We start from the raw sequence: 23,392 nt of genomic DNA on the forward strand, positions 1-23,392 counted from the left end.
GATAGGAGAAGGTTAATATAAAAGTAATGAGACTTGGTATTTAGCTAAGTTGAGCAAAATGTAATGCAGTTGTAAAATATTTAGTGCAGCAGTTTATGTGGTAGCAATATAAAAAAAATTGTAAATTAATTTTTTACAAGTTATCTGCCACTAATAAGAATAATTGCCAAACCCACCACCTCATGGAATAAAACCATTATAATCTTCAAAATTTGGTAAATATAAAACATCACAAGAGATAAACTTGTTCTCGAAAGAGAGTTATCTGCTTGCCGCAAAATCAAATCCTGCTCCAACATTATTTATTGCAACAAATTCTGACAAGTATTTTGTATCAAAATTACCTTCCACTGTTCCAACAACTGTATCTGGAGGCAAATTGTAGTTATCTTCAGCCAGATCTTCATCAATAATATCAGAGCCCCCTTGCATACTTGGAGACGAGAGACATTCAACTTCTTGGCCTTCTGAGCAAGGACTGGTGGATCCTTCACATGTCTCTGTATCATTAATATCCTGTGGCACTGCCTGTAACAAACAATGCAATGTGTACACCACATCACAGTAAATAACAAACTGACATTCCAAATGACAACAATGCGTTACATTCACAGATCTTAATACAGTCCCTTTGAAAACCGATATTATGCAAAGGGGAATAAACCACAATCTATTATTACAAGTAACTTTTTTTATTATTTGACACAATTAAAGTATAATCGTTTTTTAACTGATTTCCATTGCACATGGAATCCATCTTTGCCCTGTTTTAAAAAGAGCATACCACATAACACAGACAAAAACCAAGTGCCAAATATTTAATTTCAGTCTAATTCAGAAGTTACGTGTGTTTATGTCTGCATGGGCACATAAGAGACTACAAATTTAAAGTTATGCTTCTACTGAATATACTTTCCTCTCTCAAAGAGCTTTATATGTGGGAAAAATGTCAAGTTGAACAGTGCTAGAAATGGGATTAATCATGTCTCCTGATAAGATGATGAATGAGTCAGTTCTCACATGAAAGGGAGGTAATAGTTCATGGTTGTGTACATGCTGGCCAGTAGGTGCATGTACAGTAATGTATAATGGACATCAAATTAACATTTGAGTTACTGACATTTTTACTTCTAAAAAAAACCTCGTACATTTTAAAATTATGTATTTATTATAGCTTCTCTTCAAGTACGTGGCATGTGCACGTGCACATGAACTCTCTCTCTCTCTCTCTCTCTCTCTCTCTCTCTCTCTCTCTCTCTCTCTCTCTCTCTCTCTCTCACACACACACACACACAAATTTTTGCATTGCTTTTATGGCTGAACACTTGCTGACACAGTCTGGAAAAGAAAAACCAATTTGAGGCAACTGAAAGTATTAACTGCTGCCACAATAACATATGTTTCCGAGTCACCACTGAGTCTGTTTTTATACAAAAAACTGAAGAAATTGTCTGATGATTCATATGTCCTACACATTGTTTACAATATGGTATGCAGATATAGAGGTCTATCTTCAGTAAAACTGTATCTCAACCAGGGTCTCTACAATAGCAACAGTTTTGAATTATCACAATAAACCTTGAGAAACAATATCTTAAATTATTTCACAAAAATATATTTATATTGCTGAAGAATCATCCAAACTGTGTTTTGGTCTTGATGACTTCAGTATCATTCTGCACACTTAGTAATTCATGCAACTTTGCTTAGTGTACCATAAAATGTGCTTACTTTGGCCACCTGGGGTAATTTCAGTCAGTAGCAGTAGGCCATCAATTTATTTATTTATTTATTTTTTTTGTGCTGCCATCAGTTGAATTCAGGGTATAATTATTTTGAAAGCAGTAATGTGTAGTGGACAGACGTCTCTGACATCCTCATTATTTCACTTGATTTGCGCACAAAAACTGCTGTACAGTGATTTTGGATTTCCAGTCAGCATGAAATAACACTGTGCTGAAGTATGAAAACAAACGTCTGCATAGCTGAAACCGAATTTTGTAAGCCATTACCACCGTAAAAGAACTGCTGTGCAAGTATATATTAACACACACACACGCACACAAAATGTACATAAACAACAAGTAGTGTTTGGCTAAGTTAGTTTTAAATCAGCAATGTGAATTTTCAGAGTAACGCTGGCCAAGCCGAAAGTACCTATGAAAAGTAGGAGGGTATGCATATTGTAGTTGCAACCAGATTGATTTACAAAATGCATTAGAAGAGATTTTGAAAAGGAAAATATCATTACACCAGGCCTCCAAAATATACTCTACACCTTCTACAGGACAAAACGAAAGAAATTCATACAGGAAACACCCAGTGTTCTTGCATCCTTTCTGTGGAGGTCTGCTAATTTTCTTATCATTATTTTTAATTAGAAATTTATATTCTGAAACTCTTAAATTTCATGACATATCTTTTCAAGAATGTCTTCCAATAAAAAGAACTGTATTTAACCTATAGGCTATGATGATGTTTCAGCTTACTTTTCAATTCACTGAATAATAAAATTATTTGTGTATTTAATTTCCTAATACAACATTTAGTCCAAGCCAGTTAGAGAAAGTTATTGTGATCTTATAATGTTCATTTTAAGTGGCCAATGGTAATGCAGGTGGATGTAACTTCATCTTTTCATAATATTTTATTGCTGACCAGAGTACCCCATTTCCTTGGAAACTTTCACCACAGCTAAAAATTTTATACAGCAAACAGTTATGTTTTCACATCACTATGAGGTAAATGGTCTCTAATTCAATTACAACATTTAGTTTTCATCTTCACATTAAAATTCATGAAAAACCTTAAAAAGTGACCAAATTTAACCCATTTTTACGGTACATAACTGGATGAAGTCTGAAACATGAAATCTCGTGTGAATATTTATTAACTGCTGACTATGTCATCCTTTAAACTTAATTGGGGTGAAGTGGGGTAAGTGTAACCACGTTTTGGCATAGTTCAACTTTGACACCAAATTGCCAACTTGTTATTGAAGATATGATTTTGAAACTTCTCATGCTTAAAGTTTGACTTATTGTCTTTTAAACAATCTACATTTTGTTTTTGAAAAAAGAAATTATATGGTCAATTAATTGTTTTCAAAATTTTGTGTTGTGAGGTTACACTTGCCCCATGGTTCGAGGCAAGTGTAACCCTGCACCGTTGTACCCATACACAGCATTTTAAAAGAGACTTGGGGTAAGTGACCTGAATACCCAATTTTTACTGAATTTGAGGATTTTTAAATCATTAGAATATCTTAAATTTTACTCAAGATATGAACTTTTTTGCACACGCCTCTTTGTATATTATGAAATACACAGAAAATGTTAGCTAAACTAAAAAATAAGTGTTAGCCTAAACCATAAAACACTGAAACAGAATGCTTCATAGATGATTTATTTTTGTTTTAGGTCAGTAATTTATTAGTTTAAATTCTACAAAAGTAATATTTTTTCTTTAGTAGGCAATTTAACAAAAATAATAAAATATTTAGTATCAAGAGAAAAGAAAAATTCACTTTATAAGTTCATTTTTTATTATTTTTCATGGTAATTGAACTAAAGTTGTTGGCAATTTGTGTTTAACGCTAAACTGCCCTAATTCAACTTATTATATTCACACTTAGGCCCTAACTATTATTTAGTCACTGAATGTTGTATGAATCAAATGTAACACCAAATGTCAGGTCTCCCCTGTGACTCAAAGTAGGCTCAGGCAGCACTGAAATGACATCAGAGGATGGAACTTACGTCTCATCTCTTCTATCAGGCGAGTAGAATGTGGTGCCACGCTTTATCTTATTTTTGCATCTGAGGAAAATCACTTCTGGATCTCCTAAATCACTAATTTTGGTAACTTGGCCAATAAAATGAACTTTCTTACATTTTGTTGCAACCCGCTACCAGAACATAGTTTCCAACTGTAATTTTATCTTTGGCTTCAAAAAAGTTTGCCTCTTTTTCTTCTTCACAGTTTATCATTTCTTTCCTGAGATTGGCCAGTGTTATTATGGTCCCATTTTCTTCATCACCATTTATTAAAGATAGGCCTCCTTCAGTTTCACTTTCTTCACTTGTTGATTCAACTTCGTCTTTTTTTCTTGTTACCCACAAGATCAATCAGGGATTTTTTTCCACAACATTCCAAAATGCCATTTCGGATAAAGTAACAGCACTTTGTTTGGAAGATTTACTTTTCATTACCACACCATTTTTTATGTCGATAATGCTTATTCGTTTTGCTTTCTCCTTATTATTCTTGTTTCCTCTGAAATCTTTTTCTTTATAGATGGCATCTTGAAAAGTGGTAACTTCAGCTCCTGGTGCAATCCTTTTCTTCTTTGTTTTACCAATGGGACTACACTGTCGGACTGTGTCATATTTTATAAAAGGAAACGTTGTTTAAAAATATAGTAGACTTAAATAAAAAATAAAATTCACTCCTGGAAATTGAAATAAGAACACCGTGAATTCATTGTCCCAGGAAGGGGAAACTTTATTGACACATTCCTGGGGTCAGATACATCACATGATCACACTGACAGAACCACAGGCACATAGACACGGGCAACAGAGCATGCACAATGTCGGCACTAGTACAGTGTATATCCACCTTTCGCAGCAATGCAGGCTGCTATTCTCCCATGGAGATGATCGTAGAGATGCTGGATGTAGTCCTGTGGAACGGCTTGCCATGCCATTTCCACCTGGCGCCTCAGTTGGACCAGCGTTCGTGCTGGACGTGCAGACCGCGTGAGACGACGCTTCATCCAGTCCCAAACATGCTCAATGGGGAACAGATCCGGAGATCTTGCTGGCCAGGGTAGTTGACTTATACCTTCTAGAACACGTTGGGTGGCACGGGATACATGCGGACGTGCATTGTCCTGTTGGAACAGCAAGTTCCCTTGCCGGTCGAGGAATGGTAGAACGATGGGTTCGATGACGGTTTGGATGTTCCGCGCACTATTCAGTGTCCCCTCGACGATCACCAGTGGTGTACGGCCAGTGTAGGAGATCGCTCCCCACACCATGATGCTGGGTGTTGGCCCTGTGTGCCTCGGTCGTATGCAGTCCTGATTGTGGCGCTCACCTGCACGGCGCCAAACACGCATTTGACCATCATTGGCACCAAGGCAGAAGCGACTCTCATCGCTGAAGACGACACGTCTCCATTCGTCCCTCCATTGACGCCTGTCGCGACACCACTGGAGGCGGGCTGCACGATGTTGGGGCATGAGCGGAAGACGGCCTAACGGTGTGCGGGACCGTAGCTTCATGGAGATGGTTGCGAATGGTCCTCGCCGATACCCCAGGAGCAACAGTGTCCCTAATTTGCTGGGAAGTGGCGGTGCGGTCCCCTACGGCACTGCGTAGGATCCTACGGTCTTGGCGTGCATCCGTGCGTCGCTGCGGTCCGGTCCCAGGTCGACGGGCACGTGCACCTTCCGCCGACCACTGGCGACAACATCGATGTACTGTGGAGACCTCACGCCCCACGTGTTGAGCAATTCGGCGGTACGTCCACCCGGCCTCCCGCATGCCCACTATACGCCCTCGCTCAAAGTCCGTCAACTGCACATACGGTTCACGTCCATGCTGTCGCGGCATGCTACCAGTGTTAAAGACTGCGATGGAGCTCCGTATGCCATGGCAAACTGGCTGACACCGACGGCGGCGGTGCACAAATGCTGCACAGCTAGCGCCATTCGACGGCCAACACCGCGGTTCCTGGTGTGTCCGCTGTGCCGTGCGTGTGATCATTGCTTGTACAGCCCTCTCGCAGTGTCCGGAGCAAGTATGGTGGGTCTGACACACCGGTGTCAATGTGTTCTTTTCTCCATTTCCAGGAGTGTATATCTCACACAAACTTAGTAGGCCTACAAATCCAGCACATTCAGGTATTCTGGTATCCATATGTACAGGAAGGTCAGTTTAGTTGATCTAGTGTGATAGCAAAAACAAGGTTATGGCTTAAATAAATAAATCTGTTCCGGTAACCCCCCTGGTTACACTTGCCCCAGCCCGTTGGTTACACTTGCCCCACATGGGAAAAAGTTGAGGCAAGTGTAACCATGCCTGGCATATCAAGAGCTTTATCAGTAGAGTAAAATGAATCTCACATTAGAAATTTTCATGCAAAAGTTAGTTTGTAACCAAAAAAATGTGCAGTTATCTTTAAAACTGCAAAAATGACAGACCACCAAATTCTGAGCATGTCACTCACTCACAGACTGAAAATGCAGACGTCAATTCAAGTCCAAAAATTAATTACCAATTTATGTCAGATTCAACAACTTATGGTTAAATATAACAAAGAAAGGAGTAAATTAATATGTGTGATAGGTCAGAGGTAAAAATACAGCTTCTTTAAGGCACCATAAGCCGTGGTTACACTAACCCCATGGTTACACTTACCCCACTTCACCCTAACATGATTTTGAATAAAAACTGGATATTATCTTTCTTCTGATACGCAAACACCACTGAAACATAACATTCCATATTGTCCCTGATGGAACACTTACTTTAAGCTGAATTAAAGTAACATAATGAAATGAATTTCACCCATGTATCATCATTTCACAAACAAAGCACATTATGCATTACTTTATACTGGATATACACAATGAGATTGCAGGCGGATGCTACAAGTCATTTAATCACAAATTCATCACATTTGACATCCTGGCAGATTAAAACTGTGTGCCGGTCCGAGACTCGAACTTGTGAGTTGTGCCTGGGTAGCTCAGTTGGTAGAGCACTTGCCTGTGAAAGGCAAAGGTCCTGAGTTCGAGTCTCAGTCCGGCACACAGTTTTAATCTGCCAGGAAGTTTCATATCAGTGCACACTCTGCTGCAGAGTGAAAATCTCATTCTGGAATTATCACACGTGAATTAAAGTAAACAATATATGCACTTATTGTATGAACTGTCGTGCAAAAATGCCCTTGATGAAAGCTGTACTGATTTGAATGTAAATTCTCATGTCTTTTACATATCATGCATATCTTAATACAACTGTTTCTTATAGCTCTGGAAATGAACATTACACTAAAAGAAACCCATCTGCAATGATTACAGGAAACTGCAGACAACCAAAAGCAGCATGGGGTAGGATGACGTCTGATCTTGTGTCTCCTTGATATAAGTGCAATGTAATAATTGCTTCATACTTTCATGTGTTTCATTTGGTAGTATATACTTAAATACTAATTGTTCCACAAGATGCATCTGTATCAAAGGTAGCACAAGATTTTGTACAACTTTACAATGAGCTGTTTATGCCCAAACCTCATAGTGTATGTTGGTAAAATCTGTTTTGAGCGGTCATGGAAAAATTTGATGGTGGAACATTTGATATGTATAGCCATAATGTAACAATGTTTTTGTCTTCATCACGGGAGTAATATTAAGTTATTTAACAAAACAGTAACTGCTACCTCCGATACACCAGAGATAACCAACATGGAGAATAAGGTAGCACTTAACATATTTAATCACTGTCTGACAACCGACACATTCTCATGTACATAAATTAATTTTATTACAACAGAAACATGGCTTACATTCACTGGAGAAGTGTAGTAATGAATTACACACCATAAGGTTTCTTCTTGACTTAAACTTAACCAAAAAAGCACGCTTTTGAAAAGTAACTTGTAAATGTTGCTATGAAACTCAGCTGTATTAGTCCCTTTTGAATATGAAATTAACTCCTGCTGAGCAAGTAAAAAAATATTTTGAAGTCCAAAACAGAATTTCTACAGCCTGGAAAAAGTATGGAATAGTCACCAATTACCACTCTACATCTACATCTATATCTACATAGATACTCTGCAAGCCACGGTATGGTGAATGGTACCCTGTACCATTATTAGTCATTTCCTTTCCTGTTCCACTCACAAATAGAGTGAGGGAAAAACGACTGTCTATATGCCTCCACATGAGCCCTAATTTCTCGTATCTTATCTTCGTGGTCCTTACGTGCAGTGGCAGTAGACTCATTCAACAATCAGCTTCAAATGTCAGTTCTCCAAATTTTCTCAGTAGTGTTTCTCGAAAAGAATGTCACCTTCCCTCCAGGGATTCCCATCTGAGTTCCCGAAGTATCTCCGTAACACTTACACGTTGTTCGAACCTACCAGTAATAAATCTAGCAGCCCACCTCTGAATTGCTTCAATGTCTTTCTTTAATCTGAGCTGGTATAGATCCCAAACACTCAAGCAGTACTCAAGAATGGCCCACACCAGTGTCCTATATGCTATCTCCTTTACAGGTGAACCACTTTCCTACAATTCTTCCAATAAACCGAAGTCAATCATACACCTTCCCTATCACAGTTCTCATATACTTGTTCCATATCATATCATTTTTCAATGTTATGCCCATATATTTAAATGATTTGACTGTGTCGAGCAGGACACTAGTACTACTGCATGCGAACATTAAAGGTTTGACCCTTCTCCTCATTTGCATTAACTTACATTTTTCCACATTTAGGGCTACTTGCCATTTAATACACCAAATGGAAATGTGTATGTCATCTTGTATCTTCCTACAGTCGTTCAACTTTGACACCTTACCATACACCACAGCATCATCAGCAAACAACCGCATATTGCTGCCTACTCTGTCCGCTAAATCGTTTATGTATATAGAGAACAACAGTGGTCCTATTGCACTTCCCTGGGGCACTCCTGGTGATACCCTCATCTCTGATGAACACTCACCATTGAGGACAACATACTGGGTTCTATGAAATAAAAAGTCTTCGAGCCACTCATATCTTTGAACTTATTCCATATACTCATATTTTCATTAAGAGCCTGCAACAAGGCACCGTGTCAAATGCTTTCTGGAAATTTAGAAATATGGAATCTGCCTGTTGCCCTTCATCCATAGTTCACACTATATCATGTGAAACAGTGAAAAGGGCAAGCTGAGTTTCACACAAGTGATGCTTTCTACAACCATGCTGATTCATGAACATAAGCTTCTCAGTATGAAGAAAGTTTATTATATTCGAACTGAGAATATGTTGAAGAATTCTGCAGCAAACAGAAGTTAGGGATATTGGTCTGTAATTTTGTGGGTCCATTTACCCTTCTTATACCGGAGTCACCTGCGCTTTTTTCCATTGCCTGGGACTTCGTGCTGGGTGAGAGATACACGATAAATGCAAACTAGGTAAGGGGACAATGCCGTAGAGTGTTCTTTGTAAAATCGAACTGGGATTCCATATGGACCTGGTGATTTATTTACAGTCAAATCTTTCAGTTGTTTCTCTACACCAGGGATGCTTTCTATTTTGTTTCCACACGGGAGTTTGTCTGATGGTCAAATGATCGTATGTTTGTACGATTCTCAAATGTGAATGATTTCTTGAACATGAAATTTACAACTTCGGTTTTTGTTTTGCTATCTTCAACTGCCACACCAGACTGAATGGTTCACTGCCAGATCTTTTGCTAAGGTGTGATAGTGGTAGTAGTTGTATGTTTCAAACATAGATCTTTCCACAGACGCACAAATCTCTACTAACCTTCGGTTGTCATCATTTGTGCATTCCCTTTTGAACCAAGAGTGCAACAGCCTCTGCTTCCTTAGCAGCCTCTGAATCTTGTTTATAAACCATAGTGGGTCTTTTCAATCTTTATCCACTTAATAGGCACATGACTCTCCAGACCACAATTTACAATCTGTTTAAAGTTTGCTCATAATTCCTCTACAGCCATCTTACTGGAACTAAATGATGCCAGTTCACTAAGTGAGACACTAATAAGTGCTTATCTGCTTTCTCAAGCAGAAATGCTCTCCTACTCTTCTTGTCTGATTTATTAACTTTCGTAATCATAGTTGCTATAGTGACATCATGATCGCTAATACCCATAACTACACTGACATCATTGATAAGGTCCGGCCTATTTGTAGCTACAAGGTCTAAGATATTTCCACAGTGTGTGGGCTGCCAAGCTAACTACTCAAGACAGTTTTCAGAAAATTTGTTCAAAAGTATTTCACATGACTGTCTGTCTGTGCCCTCCACAATGAACTCAATGACATTCTAGTCTATACTCAGTAGGTTAAAGTCGCCTCCAACTAGTATTGCCTGATCTGGGTATTTACACGCTATTGACTCTACACTTTCTTTGAATGACTCTGGAACTGCCACAGTAGAATTGAATGGCTGGTAAAAACATACAACAATTAACTTTATTTCACCTACACCTGTTATATGTGACTCTCCAGGGAGCCGATCAGAATGCCATCACAGATCTAAGTGGTCAGGCAATTGCCAGAGCTGTGAAGTCATGAATGATGTCAGTGGTGATCTTTGGTTGCACACTGGAAAGATTATGGCTTTGAGATCCACTGCTTCAAAGTAAACAGGCCATGGCATAGAGTTACAATTTTTTGAGTGGCTGCCCTTGCAGCATTGGTAGAAAAAGATAGTTCCACATATGTGCATCTTCTACGATGTGCACACTGACGAACGTCCTGGACTGCCTGGAGCAGCTGCCCTCTGGTGGCTTTACTGTGAAGCTGCTCTCTGAGTAGCACAGGGTGTCGTCAATGAGAAGTGGTTGTTGCACCACCACATCGACATTAATGTACTAAGTGTTACAGTGCAACAAAACTGAATGTTCAGAGAAAAACACATCTTTTGTAGCGGCAAATACACACAAACATGTAATAAATATTTTTATTGTGACACATATGCTGCAGGACTCTGGACACAAACAAACAGAAAATACCGGAAAATGAAAGTGTCTGCTTCCAGGTTAACATGACCCTCTGGTTACACTATAAATCAGTTTGTCGCCACCTCTGATACTTCACTTTCACACATGTCGGCTTTGCCAACTCAACTCACAACAAAACATCACCATTCAACCTAAGCTACACCTCACACTGTGCTACAGATAAGTTTATCACCACAATCTACATTTACAGATTCACATTCACTGACTTTGGCAACTCTCAACCAACTTGTCACTTTCCTAACTAACCTAGACATAAGCTGTGCTAAGTATCAGTTTGTCACCAAAATCTAGACTTGGTATTCACATTCACTGGATTTTCCAAGTCAAAACCAAACTTTCACCTTCAAATCTATGCTACACCTTAGTTTAAACTACAGATCAGTCTGTCACTACAATGTAGGTTCAGTTTTTGAGATGAAATCATTAACAGTACTTCCACACAATGCAAAAGTGACATTTATATGAATAAAAGAAGTGCCTGGAAAAAAAGGCAGAATAGAAGACAAAGCCATCTGTATAACATGAGTAATTAGTATAATTTTGTCATCACAACCAATATTCATATTTCAGATGAAATCTTAAACAATATTAGAACATAAAATGTGCAAATGTGCTGTAGAACAGCTGTTCATAAGCTACCACTCACTGGCTGCCTCCAACTTGACATGGACATACTGTGGTAACATCTGTCCTATATCATGAACAAGTGGCATATAGTAAAGTTTACCTTAAGATGTGGCAGTGTGATGTTCTACAGGACAATGTCATTATATTTTATAGTTTACAAATAATAACTGTAGTGTATCTTGCTTTCCCACTGTTCAGTGTGTATACTAGTTCTCTATCCATTAGTGTTATACTTTTGTCTTTATCTCAGCCTTTTTTATTCCTTTACATCGTGATATATCATCCCTCTTCTTCTATAGCTCATTCCAAATTATGAGGTCTCGATGCAGCTAGTTCTAAGTCTTGCAAATGCTCTTCTCGGGTTTGCTGCCAGATCTTATTGTGCAAATCCCACAATATTTCATTGATACAACTGTTCGACTTCAGGTGATGGGAGATGCTGTTGCCACTGCTACAAGACGCAAGTAATGATAATCGTGTGGCAGAATCAAATTTTATCAGGCCAGGAGCAGGTAATTTGCGTGCATGGGAAGATGCTCGCAGTTGGAGGAAAGCAGCACTCATAGTGTCCCCTGACAGAGCCACAGAAAGGCCTCCACATGTGGACTGTGGGCAGAGACTGAGTTGCCAGATGTTCCTGTGGTTAAAAGCTGAATTAAATCACAGCAGTCTGCTGTGTCGAATTATAACCCAGAAGTTTTTATTTCATCTGTTTTAATTTAATGGCAGCTAGTGCTGGATTCCAGACAGTGCTTAACTGAAAAGCGGTATGTATGGCCTCCTTAAGAACACAATTCCAGAAAGATGACGCTGAAGAGAAAACTTTAGTCTTCTCATAAAATATGCAATGCACTGTGTCCAGGGAATACTCCACTACCACTTATTTATGAGGTTGCCCCACGTGTGTTTGACAATGGTGTCCAATGCAACGATCTTGCAAGGTTTGCTCAATATAAGATTTCCCCATGGCATGGGATCTTGTATACACCACATCTCCTAAGGACAAGATTGTCTTTGACTGAACACAACAAATTCCTCAATTTTGCTGGTGAACAAAAAACACACTTGATGTTGTCTCTCTTGATGATTCTTCCAATTCCTGACAGCATGCAAACCAAAATACGGCAAGTTCTAAGTCCTTGTTGTCAAGAAGTCATTCACAGAAATGTTAGACAAAAATTTTAGAACTGGACTGTGGCTATAAAACAGCAAAATCGACTAGAACTAACTTACAGCTAAAATGATAACAACAATATCAGTTTAATAAGAAGGTTAACACTTGCCTCTTCAATGTCAAGAGAAAGACTACTTGAACTGATGCCTCCACTCTTCCGTTGACGTCTTGTAGCAGCTAGAAGTTCAGTAAGACGCGCATTCCAGGCTGTTACAACATCCCAAATGTGTCGTTTCAGCTGCACGACACAATCGTCAATGTGCCACATCAGTTGATGGACATCTGAATCAAAACAACACATCAGTAAAGTGTAATCTTGTTTTTTTACATAAATAAGAAGGATACATTACAAAAGAATTCGCATTAATATTTTGCAGCCATAACTTATTAAACTGATAGTTCGGTAATTTTCACATCTGTCAACACCTGCTTTCATTGGGATTGGAATTATTATATTCTTCTTGAAGTCTGAGGGTATTTCACCTGTCTCATACATCTTGCTCACCAGATGGTAGAGTTTTGTCAGGGCTGGCTCTACCAGGGCTGTCAGTAGTTTTAATGGAATGTTGCCTACTCCTGGGGCCTTGTTTTTACTCAGGTCTTTCAGTGCTCTGTCAAACTCTTCACACAGTATAATATCTCCCATTTCATCTTCATCTACATCGTCTTCCATTTCCATAATATTGTCCTCAAGTACATCGCCCTTGAATAGAGCCTCTATATACTCCTTCTACCTTTTTTGCCTTCCCTTCTTTGTTTTTAGAACTGGTTTTCCATCTGAACAATTGATATTCGTAGCAGTAGTTCTCTTTTCTCCAAAGGTCTCTTTAATTTTCCTGGAGGCAGTGTCTATCTTACCCCTAGTGAGATAAGCCTCTACATCCATACATTTGTCCTCTAGCCATGCCTGCTTAGCCATTTTGCACTTCCTGTCGATCTCATTTTTGAGACGTTTGTACTCCTTTTTGCCTGCTTCATTTACTGCATTTTTATATTTCCCCTTTCATCAATTAAATTCAAAATTTCTTCTGTTACCCACGGATTTCTACTAGCCCTCGTCTTTTTACCTACTTGATCCTCTGCTGCCTTCACTACCCATTCTTCTTCTACTGTATTTCTTTCCCCAATTCCTGTCATTTGTTCCCTTATGCTCTCCTTGAAACTCCGTATAACCTCTGGTTTAGTCAGTTTATCCAGGTCCCATCTCCCACCTTTTTTGCAGTGTCTTCAGTTTTAATCTACAGTTCATAACCAATAGATTGTTGTCAGAGTCCACATCTGCCCCTGGAAATGTCTTACAATTTAAAATCTGGTTCCTAAATCTCTGACTTACCATTATATAATCTATCTGAAACCTTCCAGTGTCTCCAGGCATCTTTCACGTATACAACCTTCTTTCATGATTCTTAAACCAAGTGTTAGCTATGGTTAAGTTATGCTCTGTGCAAAATTCTACCAGGCAGCTTCCTCTTTCATTTCTTACCCCAAATCCATATTCACCTACTATGTTTCCTTCTCTCCCTTTTCCTACTACCGAATTCCAGACAGCCATGATTATTACATTTTTGTCTCTCTTCACTATCTGAATAATTTCTTTTGTCTCATCATAAATTTCATCAATTTCTTCATTATCTGTAGAGTTAGTTGGCATATAAACTTGTACTACTATAGTAGGCGTGGGCTTCGTATCTATCTTGGCCACAATAATGCATTCACTATGCTGTTTGCAGTAGCTTACCTGCACTCCTATTTTTTTTATTCATTATTAAACCTACTCCTGCATTACCCCTATTTGATTTTGTATTTATAACCCTGTATTCACCTGACCAAAAGTCTTGTTCCTCCTGCCACCGAACTTCACCAGTTCTCACTATATCTAACTTTAACCTATCCATTTCCCTTTTTAAATTTTCTAACCTACCTGCCCAATTAAGGGATCTGACATACCATGCTCTGATCCATAGAATGCCAATTTTCTTTCTCCTGATAACAACGTTCTCTTGAGTAGTCCCCACCCGGAGATCCGAATGTGGACTATTTTACCTCCGGAATATTTTACCAAAGAGGACGCCATCATCGTTTAACCATACAGTAAAGCTGCATGCCCTCAGGAGAAATTACAGCTGTAGTTTCCCCTTGCTTTCAGCCATTCGCAGTACCAGCACAGCAAGGCCATTTTGGTTAGTGTTACGAGGCCAGATCAGTCAATCATCCACACTGTTGCCCCTGCAACTACTGAAAAGGCTGCTGCCCCTCTTCAGGAACCACACGTTTGTCTGGCCTCTCAACAGATACCCCTCCATTGTGGTCGCACCTACGGTACGGCTATCTGTATCGCTGAGGCGTCAAGCCTCCCCACCAACGGCAGGGTCCATGGTTCATGGGGGGGTTTAATAAGTCACGGCTGCAAAATACTACGCGAATTCTTTACAGACGAATGGAAAAACTGGTAGAAGCCAACCTCAGGGAAGATTAGTTTTGATTCCTTAGAAATATTGGAACATGTGAGGCAATACTGACCCTATGGCTTATCTTAGAAGATAGATTAAGGAAAGGCAAACCTATGTTTCTAGCATTTGTAGACTTAGAGAAGGCTTTTGACAATGTTGACTGGAATAATATCTTTCAAATTCTGAAGGTGGCAGGGGTAAAATACAGGGAGCGAAAGGCTATTTACAATTTGTACACAAACCAGATGGCAGTTACAAGAATCGAGGGACATGAAAGGGAAGCAGTGGTTGGGAAGGAAGGAGACAGGGTTGTAGCCTCTCCCTGATGTTATTCAAACTGTATATTGAGCTAGCAGTAAAGGAAACAAAAGAAAAATTCAGAGCAGGTATTAAAATCCATGGAGAAGAAATAAAAACTTTGGGGTTCACCAATGACATTGTAATTCTGTCAGAGACAGCAAAGGACTTGGAAGAGCAATTGAATGGAATGGACAGTGTCTTGAAAGGATGATAAAAGATGAACATCATCAAAAGCAAAACAAGGATAATGGAATGTAGTCAAATTAAATTGGGTGATGCTGAGGGGATTAGATTAGGAAATGAGACACTTAAAGTAGTAAATGAGTTTTGTTATTTGGGGAGTAAAATAACTGATGATGGGTGAAGTAGAGGATATAAAATGTAGACTGGCAATGGCAAAGAAAGTGTTTCTGAAGTAGAGAAATTTGTTAACATCGAGTATAGATTTAAGTGTCAGGAAGTCTTTTCTGAAAGTATTTGTTGGAGTGTAGCCATGTATGGAAGTGAAACGTGGACGATAAATAGTTTAGACAAAAAGAAAATTGAAGTTTTAGAAATGTGGTGCTACAGAAGAATGCTGAAGATTAGATGGGTAGATCACGTAACTAATGAGGAGGTATTGAACAAGATTGGTGAGAAGAGGAGTTTGTGGCACAACTTGACTAGAAGAAGGGATCAGTTGGTAGGACATGTTCTGAGGCATCAAAGGATCACCAATTTAGTATTGGAGGGCAGCGTGGAGGGTAAAACTCGTAGAGGGAGACCAAGAGATGAATACACTAAGCAGATTCAGAAGGATGTAGGTTGCAGTAGGTACTGGGAGGTGATGAAGCTTGCACAGGATAGAGTAGTATGGAGAGCTGCATCAAACCAGTCTCATGACTGAAGACCACAACTACAACAACAACAACATTAAAAAAGGAATAGAGTCACAATTTTCGTTAACATTACTACGGTAGTAATAAGCTGAAAAAACTGTCCTGAAAATCATAAATTATTTTAAACAACACAATGGAACAGTTCTTCCTCTGATGATAAAGACTTGGTGAAGATAGCATGCTCTGCAATACAACACTTTTTAAGATTATAATTAGAGCAGGATTCGTAGTCAACCTCAAAATAATAGAATCCATAATAGAATTCAATGTACACTCCCCTAGGCTTTCAACACTGACTTAAAAGTTACAAACAGCATATAAAGGGGAAAAAAAACACAAGAGTAGATGTGGTTGGATGTTTGCAGCTTTTGTGTTAGATGGCAATAAATATCGTCATAATTATATTAACATATTTATTTGAGATGTCAATGCACAGTTAGAAAAAGAAAAGAGAAATGCTATTTGGAAATGGTCAGCACAAAGAAAAACAAACAAGAATGGTCTTTGGAGTGGTGGAAATCTGCAGAAACCATGATCTAATTTAAAATTCAACATACTTCATGTGAAGACCAAATAAAAAACTGGAACAATGAAGAATGACTTGAACATCGGACTGCAACTGTAATACATCGATTACACAAAAAAGGAAAACCAAATAACTACATAGAGATTTTCCTCTCTTAGACTGCACATATAAAGTCTTGTCAACAGTTCTGTACAATCGCTGTAAAGATCAACTTTAGGGGGCTAACAACAAGGATTTAGACCCTGGAGAAGACGATCAGAACAGATAATCACTGTAAAATTAATAACTGATGTACAAAAGAAGATACAAAACAAAAACTCATAACCTTTGTAGACTTCAAAAATGTGTAGAATTGTACCCACAGATCATCTATCTAACTATATGAGCCATATATAAGTAAAACAGGGTGTAGCACTTCCTTTTTTTTGGGAGGGGGGGGGGGGGGGGGTCGAAAACAACTGAGGTCACAAGCACCCATGTCATAACCTTGGAATGCCAATAAGTAAAGGAAGTTAAAACAATATAGGATGAGCCCAACTGATGGGAGGAAAGAGAGCTAAAAGCAAGGACTTGCCCTTGGAGAAACATCCACCAAATACACAGTAGAGACAGTAGAGATTCCGAACCAAATATTAAATGTCCTTTGCCATTTTGCTAGAATGGATAAAAAGTAAAATGCGGTTGACAGCCTGAGCATTGTTCTTTAAAATGTCTGATAACTCAGACTACAAAGAGATATTGGAAAGTAAGCAGTTAAAAAAAGTGCACTGGGTCAGGAAATGGTGAACCGTCAAAAGTTGATGACAATGAGCACAAGGTGGTGGGGGGATCACCAAGTAACAAATGGCAATGGCTAAAAAGACAGTGTTCAATATGCAACCTTGCTAAAATGATCTCCTCACAACAAGAGGACCGAGAGGAAGTCAACCAATCCACTGGGAGAGGTTTAATTTCCTGGAGCTTGTTCCTGTGAGGAGAAAACTAGTGGTGATGCCAAAGTGACACCATCTGCCAACAGGCAGCAACACAGAGATCATCTGAAGGGATGGAAGAGTTAACAGACCGAGACAGGAGGACTGCAGCCTTGGCACCAGCATCAATGGCCTCATTTCCAGTCAGACCAACATGACCAGGAACCCAAATGAATGACATGGTGGCTCCCTCAACAGTAAGCAAGTGGAAGCTTTCTTGGACCTGTTGCACTATGGGATGGACTGTGTGTACAGTTCCCAGAGGTTGTGAAGGGCACTAAGAGAATCGGAGATTATGACACAATTAAAAAGCTTGTGTGGAGGATGTAATGGGTTGCCCGATGGAGAGTAAAGAGCCCTACTGTAAAAATCAAGCAGTGTTCTGGAAGCTGAAACTGTAAATGATCAGTGCCAATGACAAAGGCACATGTGACATCACGGTCGGTCTTAGAGCCATCAATGTACACAAAGGTGCTATCACTAAGTTGTGTGCGAAGGTTGAAGAATTTACAGCAATAGATCAAATCTGGAGTAATGTCCTTGGGAATCAGATGAAGTCCAACATGAACATGGGCAACTGCACAAAGCCAAGGCAGTGAAGGGTTTACATCTACTGGGAACATGGTGGGTAGCATCAATTTAAGCTGCCAGAGCAGTAGCTGAAAGATAACTCTGGGAGGTAAAAGAGAAGTAGGGCACCAAGGGAGTCACCGAAAAAGGGGCATAGGATGGGTGGCTGGGCATGGCATACAAAGGGCGTGTGTATCTGCTGAGGAGGATATCACATGGGTATGATAGTGATTGTTTCACAGCTCCTGCATTGAGACTCTCATCCAGACAAGTGTAAAAGGTGCCTGTGGCCAAATGTATTCCACGATGGTGGACTGCATTAAGACGATGTAAGATAGGCAGATGCATAGAGGAATAAATGAAACACACAATGGTCTAGTTTCAAATGGAGAATAGATCAGAACAAATGGAGTAGGATGGTCTGATCTGCCCACCAGAAAGTACTGCTCAGGACACGTAGGACACTGAGGGGCTGGGTACAGTGTGCCACCAGGTAAGAAACATGGGAGGACCAAGAAAGTTTCCTATCAAGCAGGAGACACAGGAACTTTGTAGTTTCAGCAAGTCAAAGCGTGAAAGGCACAAGATGTAAAGATAGTGGAAGAAACACATTTTGAAGCCAGAAACTTATATAAATGGTTTTGTCAGTGGAAAAGCCATTGTTGATGCTCCAGAAGTAAAGAAGATCAAGACGTCACTGAAGATGCCACTCAAGGAGACAAGTCCGCGGAGAACTGTAATAGATTGCAAAGTCATTGTTGAAGTGGGAGCTGGAGATGCCCGGTGGGAGAGTACATAATAGCATTAATGGCTATAGCTAAGAGGACGATACTTGGGATGTAGCACTGAGGCGCCATGTTCTCCTGGATAAATGTGTCAGAGAAAGCTGAACCGACACATACCCTGAAAACTATCTCTTTCAAAAATTCCTGAAGGAAATGGAGCAGATGGCCTCAGAAGCCCACATGTTTAGAGTACACAGGATACCAGTACTCCAGCAGCCATCACACACTCTCATATATATATATATATATATATATATAAAAAAAACAAAGCAGGTCGACAGACACACAAACATACACACAAAATTCAAGCTTTCACAACAAACTGTTGCCTCATCAGGAAAGAGGGAAGGAGAGGGAAAGACGAAAGGATGTGGGTTTTAAGGGAGAGGGTAAGGAGTCATTCCAATCCCGGGAGCGGAAAGACTTACCTTAGGGGGAAAAAAGGACGGGTATATACTCGCACACACACACATATCCATCCACACATATACAGACACCAATGTATATGTGTGGATGGATATGTGTGTGTGTGCGCGAGTGTATACCCGTCCTTTTTTCCCCCTCAGGTAAGTCTTTCCGCTCCCGGGATTGGAATGACTTCTTACCCTCTCCCTTAAAACCCACATCCTTTCGTCTTTCCCTCTCCTTCCCTCTTTCCTGATGAGGCAACAGTTTGTTGTGAAAGCTTGAATTTTGTGTGTATGTTTGTTTGTGTGTCTGTCGACCTGCCAGCACTTTCATTTGGTAAGTCACATCATCTTTGTTTTTAGATATATTTTTCCTACGTGGAATGTTTCCCTCTATTATAACCATATCATTAATTTGAACCCAACAATTACGTTTGTTATTGTCGCTGTTGCATTTCGAAATCTTTCCTGTCGTCTTATTTTCTCTTTCTGTTTTTACCAGTAGTCTCACTTTGTATTCACCTTCCCCTTTTTACCGTAACACAATTTTATCCCGCCTATATATACTCAATAATACGTAACCCACTTCCAAACCATAACCAAAAAAATTTTTATTTTCCTCTTTCAACACTACCGCTGCTATAAAATCCACCGTTTCTAGTTCAATAACAGCTGCTTTCACGTATTAAACAACCATTTCGGCTAGATCTAATAACTTTCACGTTATTTCTACTTCCGTTTTTCACACATCACTGATCATTTTTACATCTACATCTACATTGATACTCCGCAAGCCACCCAACGGTGTGTGGCGGAGGGAACTTTACGTGCCACTGTCATTACCTCCCTTTCCTGTTCCAGTCGCGTATGGTTCGCGGGAAGACCGACTGTCTGAAAGCCTCCGTGCGCGCTCTAATCTCTCTAATTTTACATTCGTGATCTCCTCGGGAGGTATAAGTAGGGGGAAGCAATATATTCGATACCTCATCCAGAAACGCACCCTCTCGAAACCTGGCGAGCAAGCTACACCGCGATGCAGAGCGCCTCTCTTGCAGAGTCTGCCACTTGAGTTTATTAAACATCTCCGTAACGCTATCACGGTTACCAAATAACCCTGTGACGAAACGCGCCGCTCTTCTTTGGATCTTCTCTATCTCCTCCGTCAGACCGATCTGGTACGGATCCCACACTGATGAGCAATACTCAAGTATAAGTCGAACGAGTGTTTTGTAAGCCACCTCCTTTGTTGATGGACTACATTTTCTAAGCACTCTCCCAATGAATCTCAACCTGGTACCTGCCTTACCAACAATTAATTTTATATGATCATTCCACTTCAAATCGTTCCGCACGCATACTCCCAGATATTTTACAGAAGTAACTGCTACCAGTGTTTGTTCCGCTATCATATAATCATACAATAAAGGATCCTTCTTTCTATGTATTCGCAATACATTACATTTGTCTATGTTAAGGGTCAGTTGCCACTCCCTGCACCAAGTGCCTATCCGCTGCAGATCTTCCTGCATTTCGCTACAATTTTCTAATGCTGCAACTTCTCTGTATACTACAGCATCATCCGCGAAAAGCCGCATGGAACTTCCGACACTATCTACTAAGTCATTTATATATATTGTGAAAAGCAATGGTCCCATAACACTCCCCTGTGGCACGCCAGAGGTTACTTTAACGTCTGTAGACGTCTCTCCATTGATAACAACATGCTGTGTTCTGTTTGCTAAAAACTCTTCAATCCAGCCACACAGCTGGTCTGATATTCCGTAGGCTCTTACTTTGTTTATCAGGCGACAGTGCGGAACTGTATCGAACGCCTTCCGGAAGTCAAGAAAAATAGCATCTACCTGGGAGCCTGTATCTAATATTTTCTGGGTCTCATGAACAAATAAAGCGAGTTGGGTCTCACACGATCGCTGTTTCCGGAATCCATGTTGATTCCTACATAGTAGATTCTGGGTTTCCAGAAATGACATGATACGCGAGCAAAAAACATGTTCTAAAATTCTACAAGAGATCGACGTCAGAGATATAGGTCTATAGTTTTGCGCATCTGCTCGACGACCCTTCTTGAAGACTGGGACTACCTGTGCTCTTTTCCAATCATTTGGAACCCTCCGTTCCTCTAGAGACTTGCGGTACACGGCTGTTAGAAGGGGGGCAAGTTATTTCGCGTACTCTGTGTAGAATCGAATTGGTATCCCATCAGGTCCAGTGGACTTTCCTCTATTGAGTGATTCCAGTTGCTTTTCTATTCCTTGGACACTTATTTCGATGTTAGCCATTTTTTCGTTTGTGCGAGGATTTAGAGAAGGAACTGCAGTGCGGTCTTCCTCTGTGAAACAGCTTTGGAAAAAGGTGTTTAGTATTTCAGCTTTACGCGTGTCATCCTCTGTTTCAATGCCATCATCATCCCGTAGTGTCTGGATATGCTGTTTCGAGCCACTTACTGATTTAACGTAAGACCAGAACTTCCTAGGATTTTCTGTCAAGTCGGTACATAGAATTTTACTTTCGAATTCAATGAACGCTTCACGCATAGCCCTCCTTACGCTAACTTTGACATCGTTTAGCTTCTGTTTGTCTGAGAGGTTTTGGCTGCGTTTAAACTTGGCGTGGAGCTCTCTTTGCTTTCGCAGTAGTTTCCTAACTTTGTTGTTGTACCACAGTGGGTTTTTCCCGTCCCTCACAGTTTTACTCGGCACGTACCTGTCTAAAACGCATTTTACGATTGCCCATGCTCCCCACAGGTTTTAACGTCATTATTTCTTCGTCAGACAATTGTTAGCCCCATTTTCGTAATCTTTCACCACAACACCACTCCTTTTAATACATTTACACGTTTTTTCGAAATTTTCCCGAATTTCTCCGTCCTTTAACGTGTTTTAGCGGCAACACAACCACCTAACCTTCATGCACATCGCTGTCTACCAAACCAAGTTCACCACAGGATCAACTTAACCAACACTTTTTCGCCTTTTTTCATACCAGATCTCCAGTTACTTTCTAGTTCACCCTTATCTCTCCCCATATATTTTTATCTTTCATTTTCATTTCAACCTCATGTTACACTTTCCGCCCTTCTAATACCATGTCACCCTCACAACACCCCCACAACGACCCCATTAAGTTTTATTTACATTCCCTCCGCAAACATGCCTTCACCCTAGCCAGATTACGCTCGCATATTTTATTTTCTCAGGCTTGTCTGACATTTGGCATAACCCCCAAAGGCCTCACACTTAAAGTTCCCATCTCAGGCTGCAACCCTTCTTTCCATCAGTCCCTATACCAGTTCCAAACTGAACAATCCATTGCCCTCACCCACCTAATCCTTCACCTACACATCAACTCAGCCAATGAACACACCCGTCAACTCCTATCCTTAATAAAAGTCCTCAATCTTTCCTCTCCCACATCCACACCAGCTATTCAGAGCATCCTCCTACAGGCCAACTGCAAATTAGAACAGTATGCCACCCTTCACCTCAAAAAATTATCCAATCTCCTGGTTTCCCACCTCCGGAAAGGCAACTCACTCACCCTTCACAACCTTTCCAGCAAACCTCAACCACCTCTCACTGCACACAAACCCAGTCTCTCCCATCTACTCAGTCTCCCACTTCCAGCTCCGCTCCCTCCAAAACCTCAAAATTCCAATCACCACAATCTGGCACCACAACACCCTAATTCAGTAGTTAACCTTTCCTCCAAACCTCTCTCCCAATCCGAAACCTCTGTCCTATCCAAAGGCCTCACCTTCAGCCCCACTCCCAGATTCAACCAAACAGCCCTCGTCAAAGATTTACTGTCCTACACTCATACTCTCTGCTGAAAGTATCACTTTGCCACGAAGAAAAATGATCCTAATCCTACTCCTAATGATCCAACTCCCCAAGACACTATCCAAATTGA

General features: G+C 40.2%; 1 protein-coding gene and 1 non-coding gene across 3 annotated transcripts in view; one reads left to right on the plus strand and one right to left on the minus strand.

Annotated features, from left to right (window-relative positions):
* The window catches only part of LOC126475111 (1-phosphatidylinositol 3-phosphate 5-kinase), a 372,610-nt gene that overhangs the window by 67,550 nt on the left and 281,668 nt on the right, over positions 1-23,392 (minus strand). For both annotated transcript variants that reach the window (XM_050102696.1, XM_050102695.1), the window contains exons 20-21: positions 12,681-12,857; positions 345-524 (exon numbers count right to left, since the gene is read on the minus strand). In XM_050102696.1, the coding sequence (XP_049958653.1) occupies positions 345-524; positions 12,681-12,857 (357 nt within the window). The remainder of the gene's footprint in view (positions 1-344; positions 525-12,680; positions 12,858-23,392) is intronic.
* On the plus strand, positions 6,746-6,820 carry Trnas-uga (transfer RNA serine (anticodon UGA)). Its single transcript has one exon. It is a non-coding gene; the product is annotated as a tRNA-Ser (tRNA).

The sequence above is a fragment of the Schistocerca serialis genome, chromosome 4 (assembly GCF_023864345.2).
Source record: "Schistocerca serialis cubense isolate TAMUIC-IGC-003099 chromosome 4, iqSchSeri2.2, whole genome shotgun sequence".
Classification (NCBI taxonomy): domain Eukaryota; kingdom Metazoa; phylum Arthropoda; class Insecta; order Orthoptera; family Acrididae; genus Schistocerca; species Schistocerca serialis.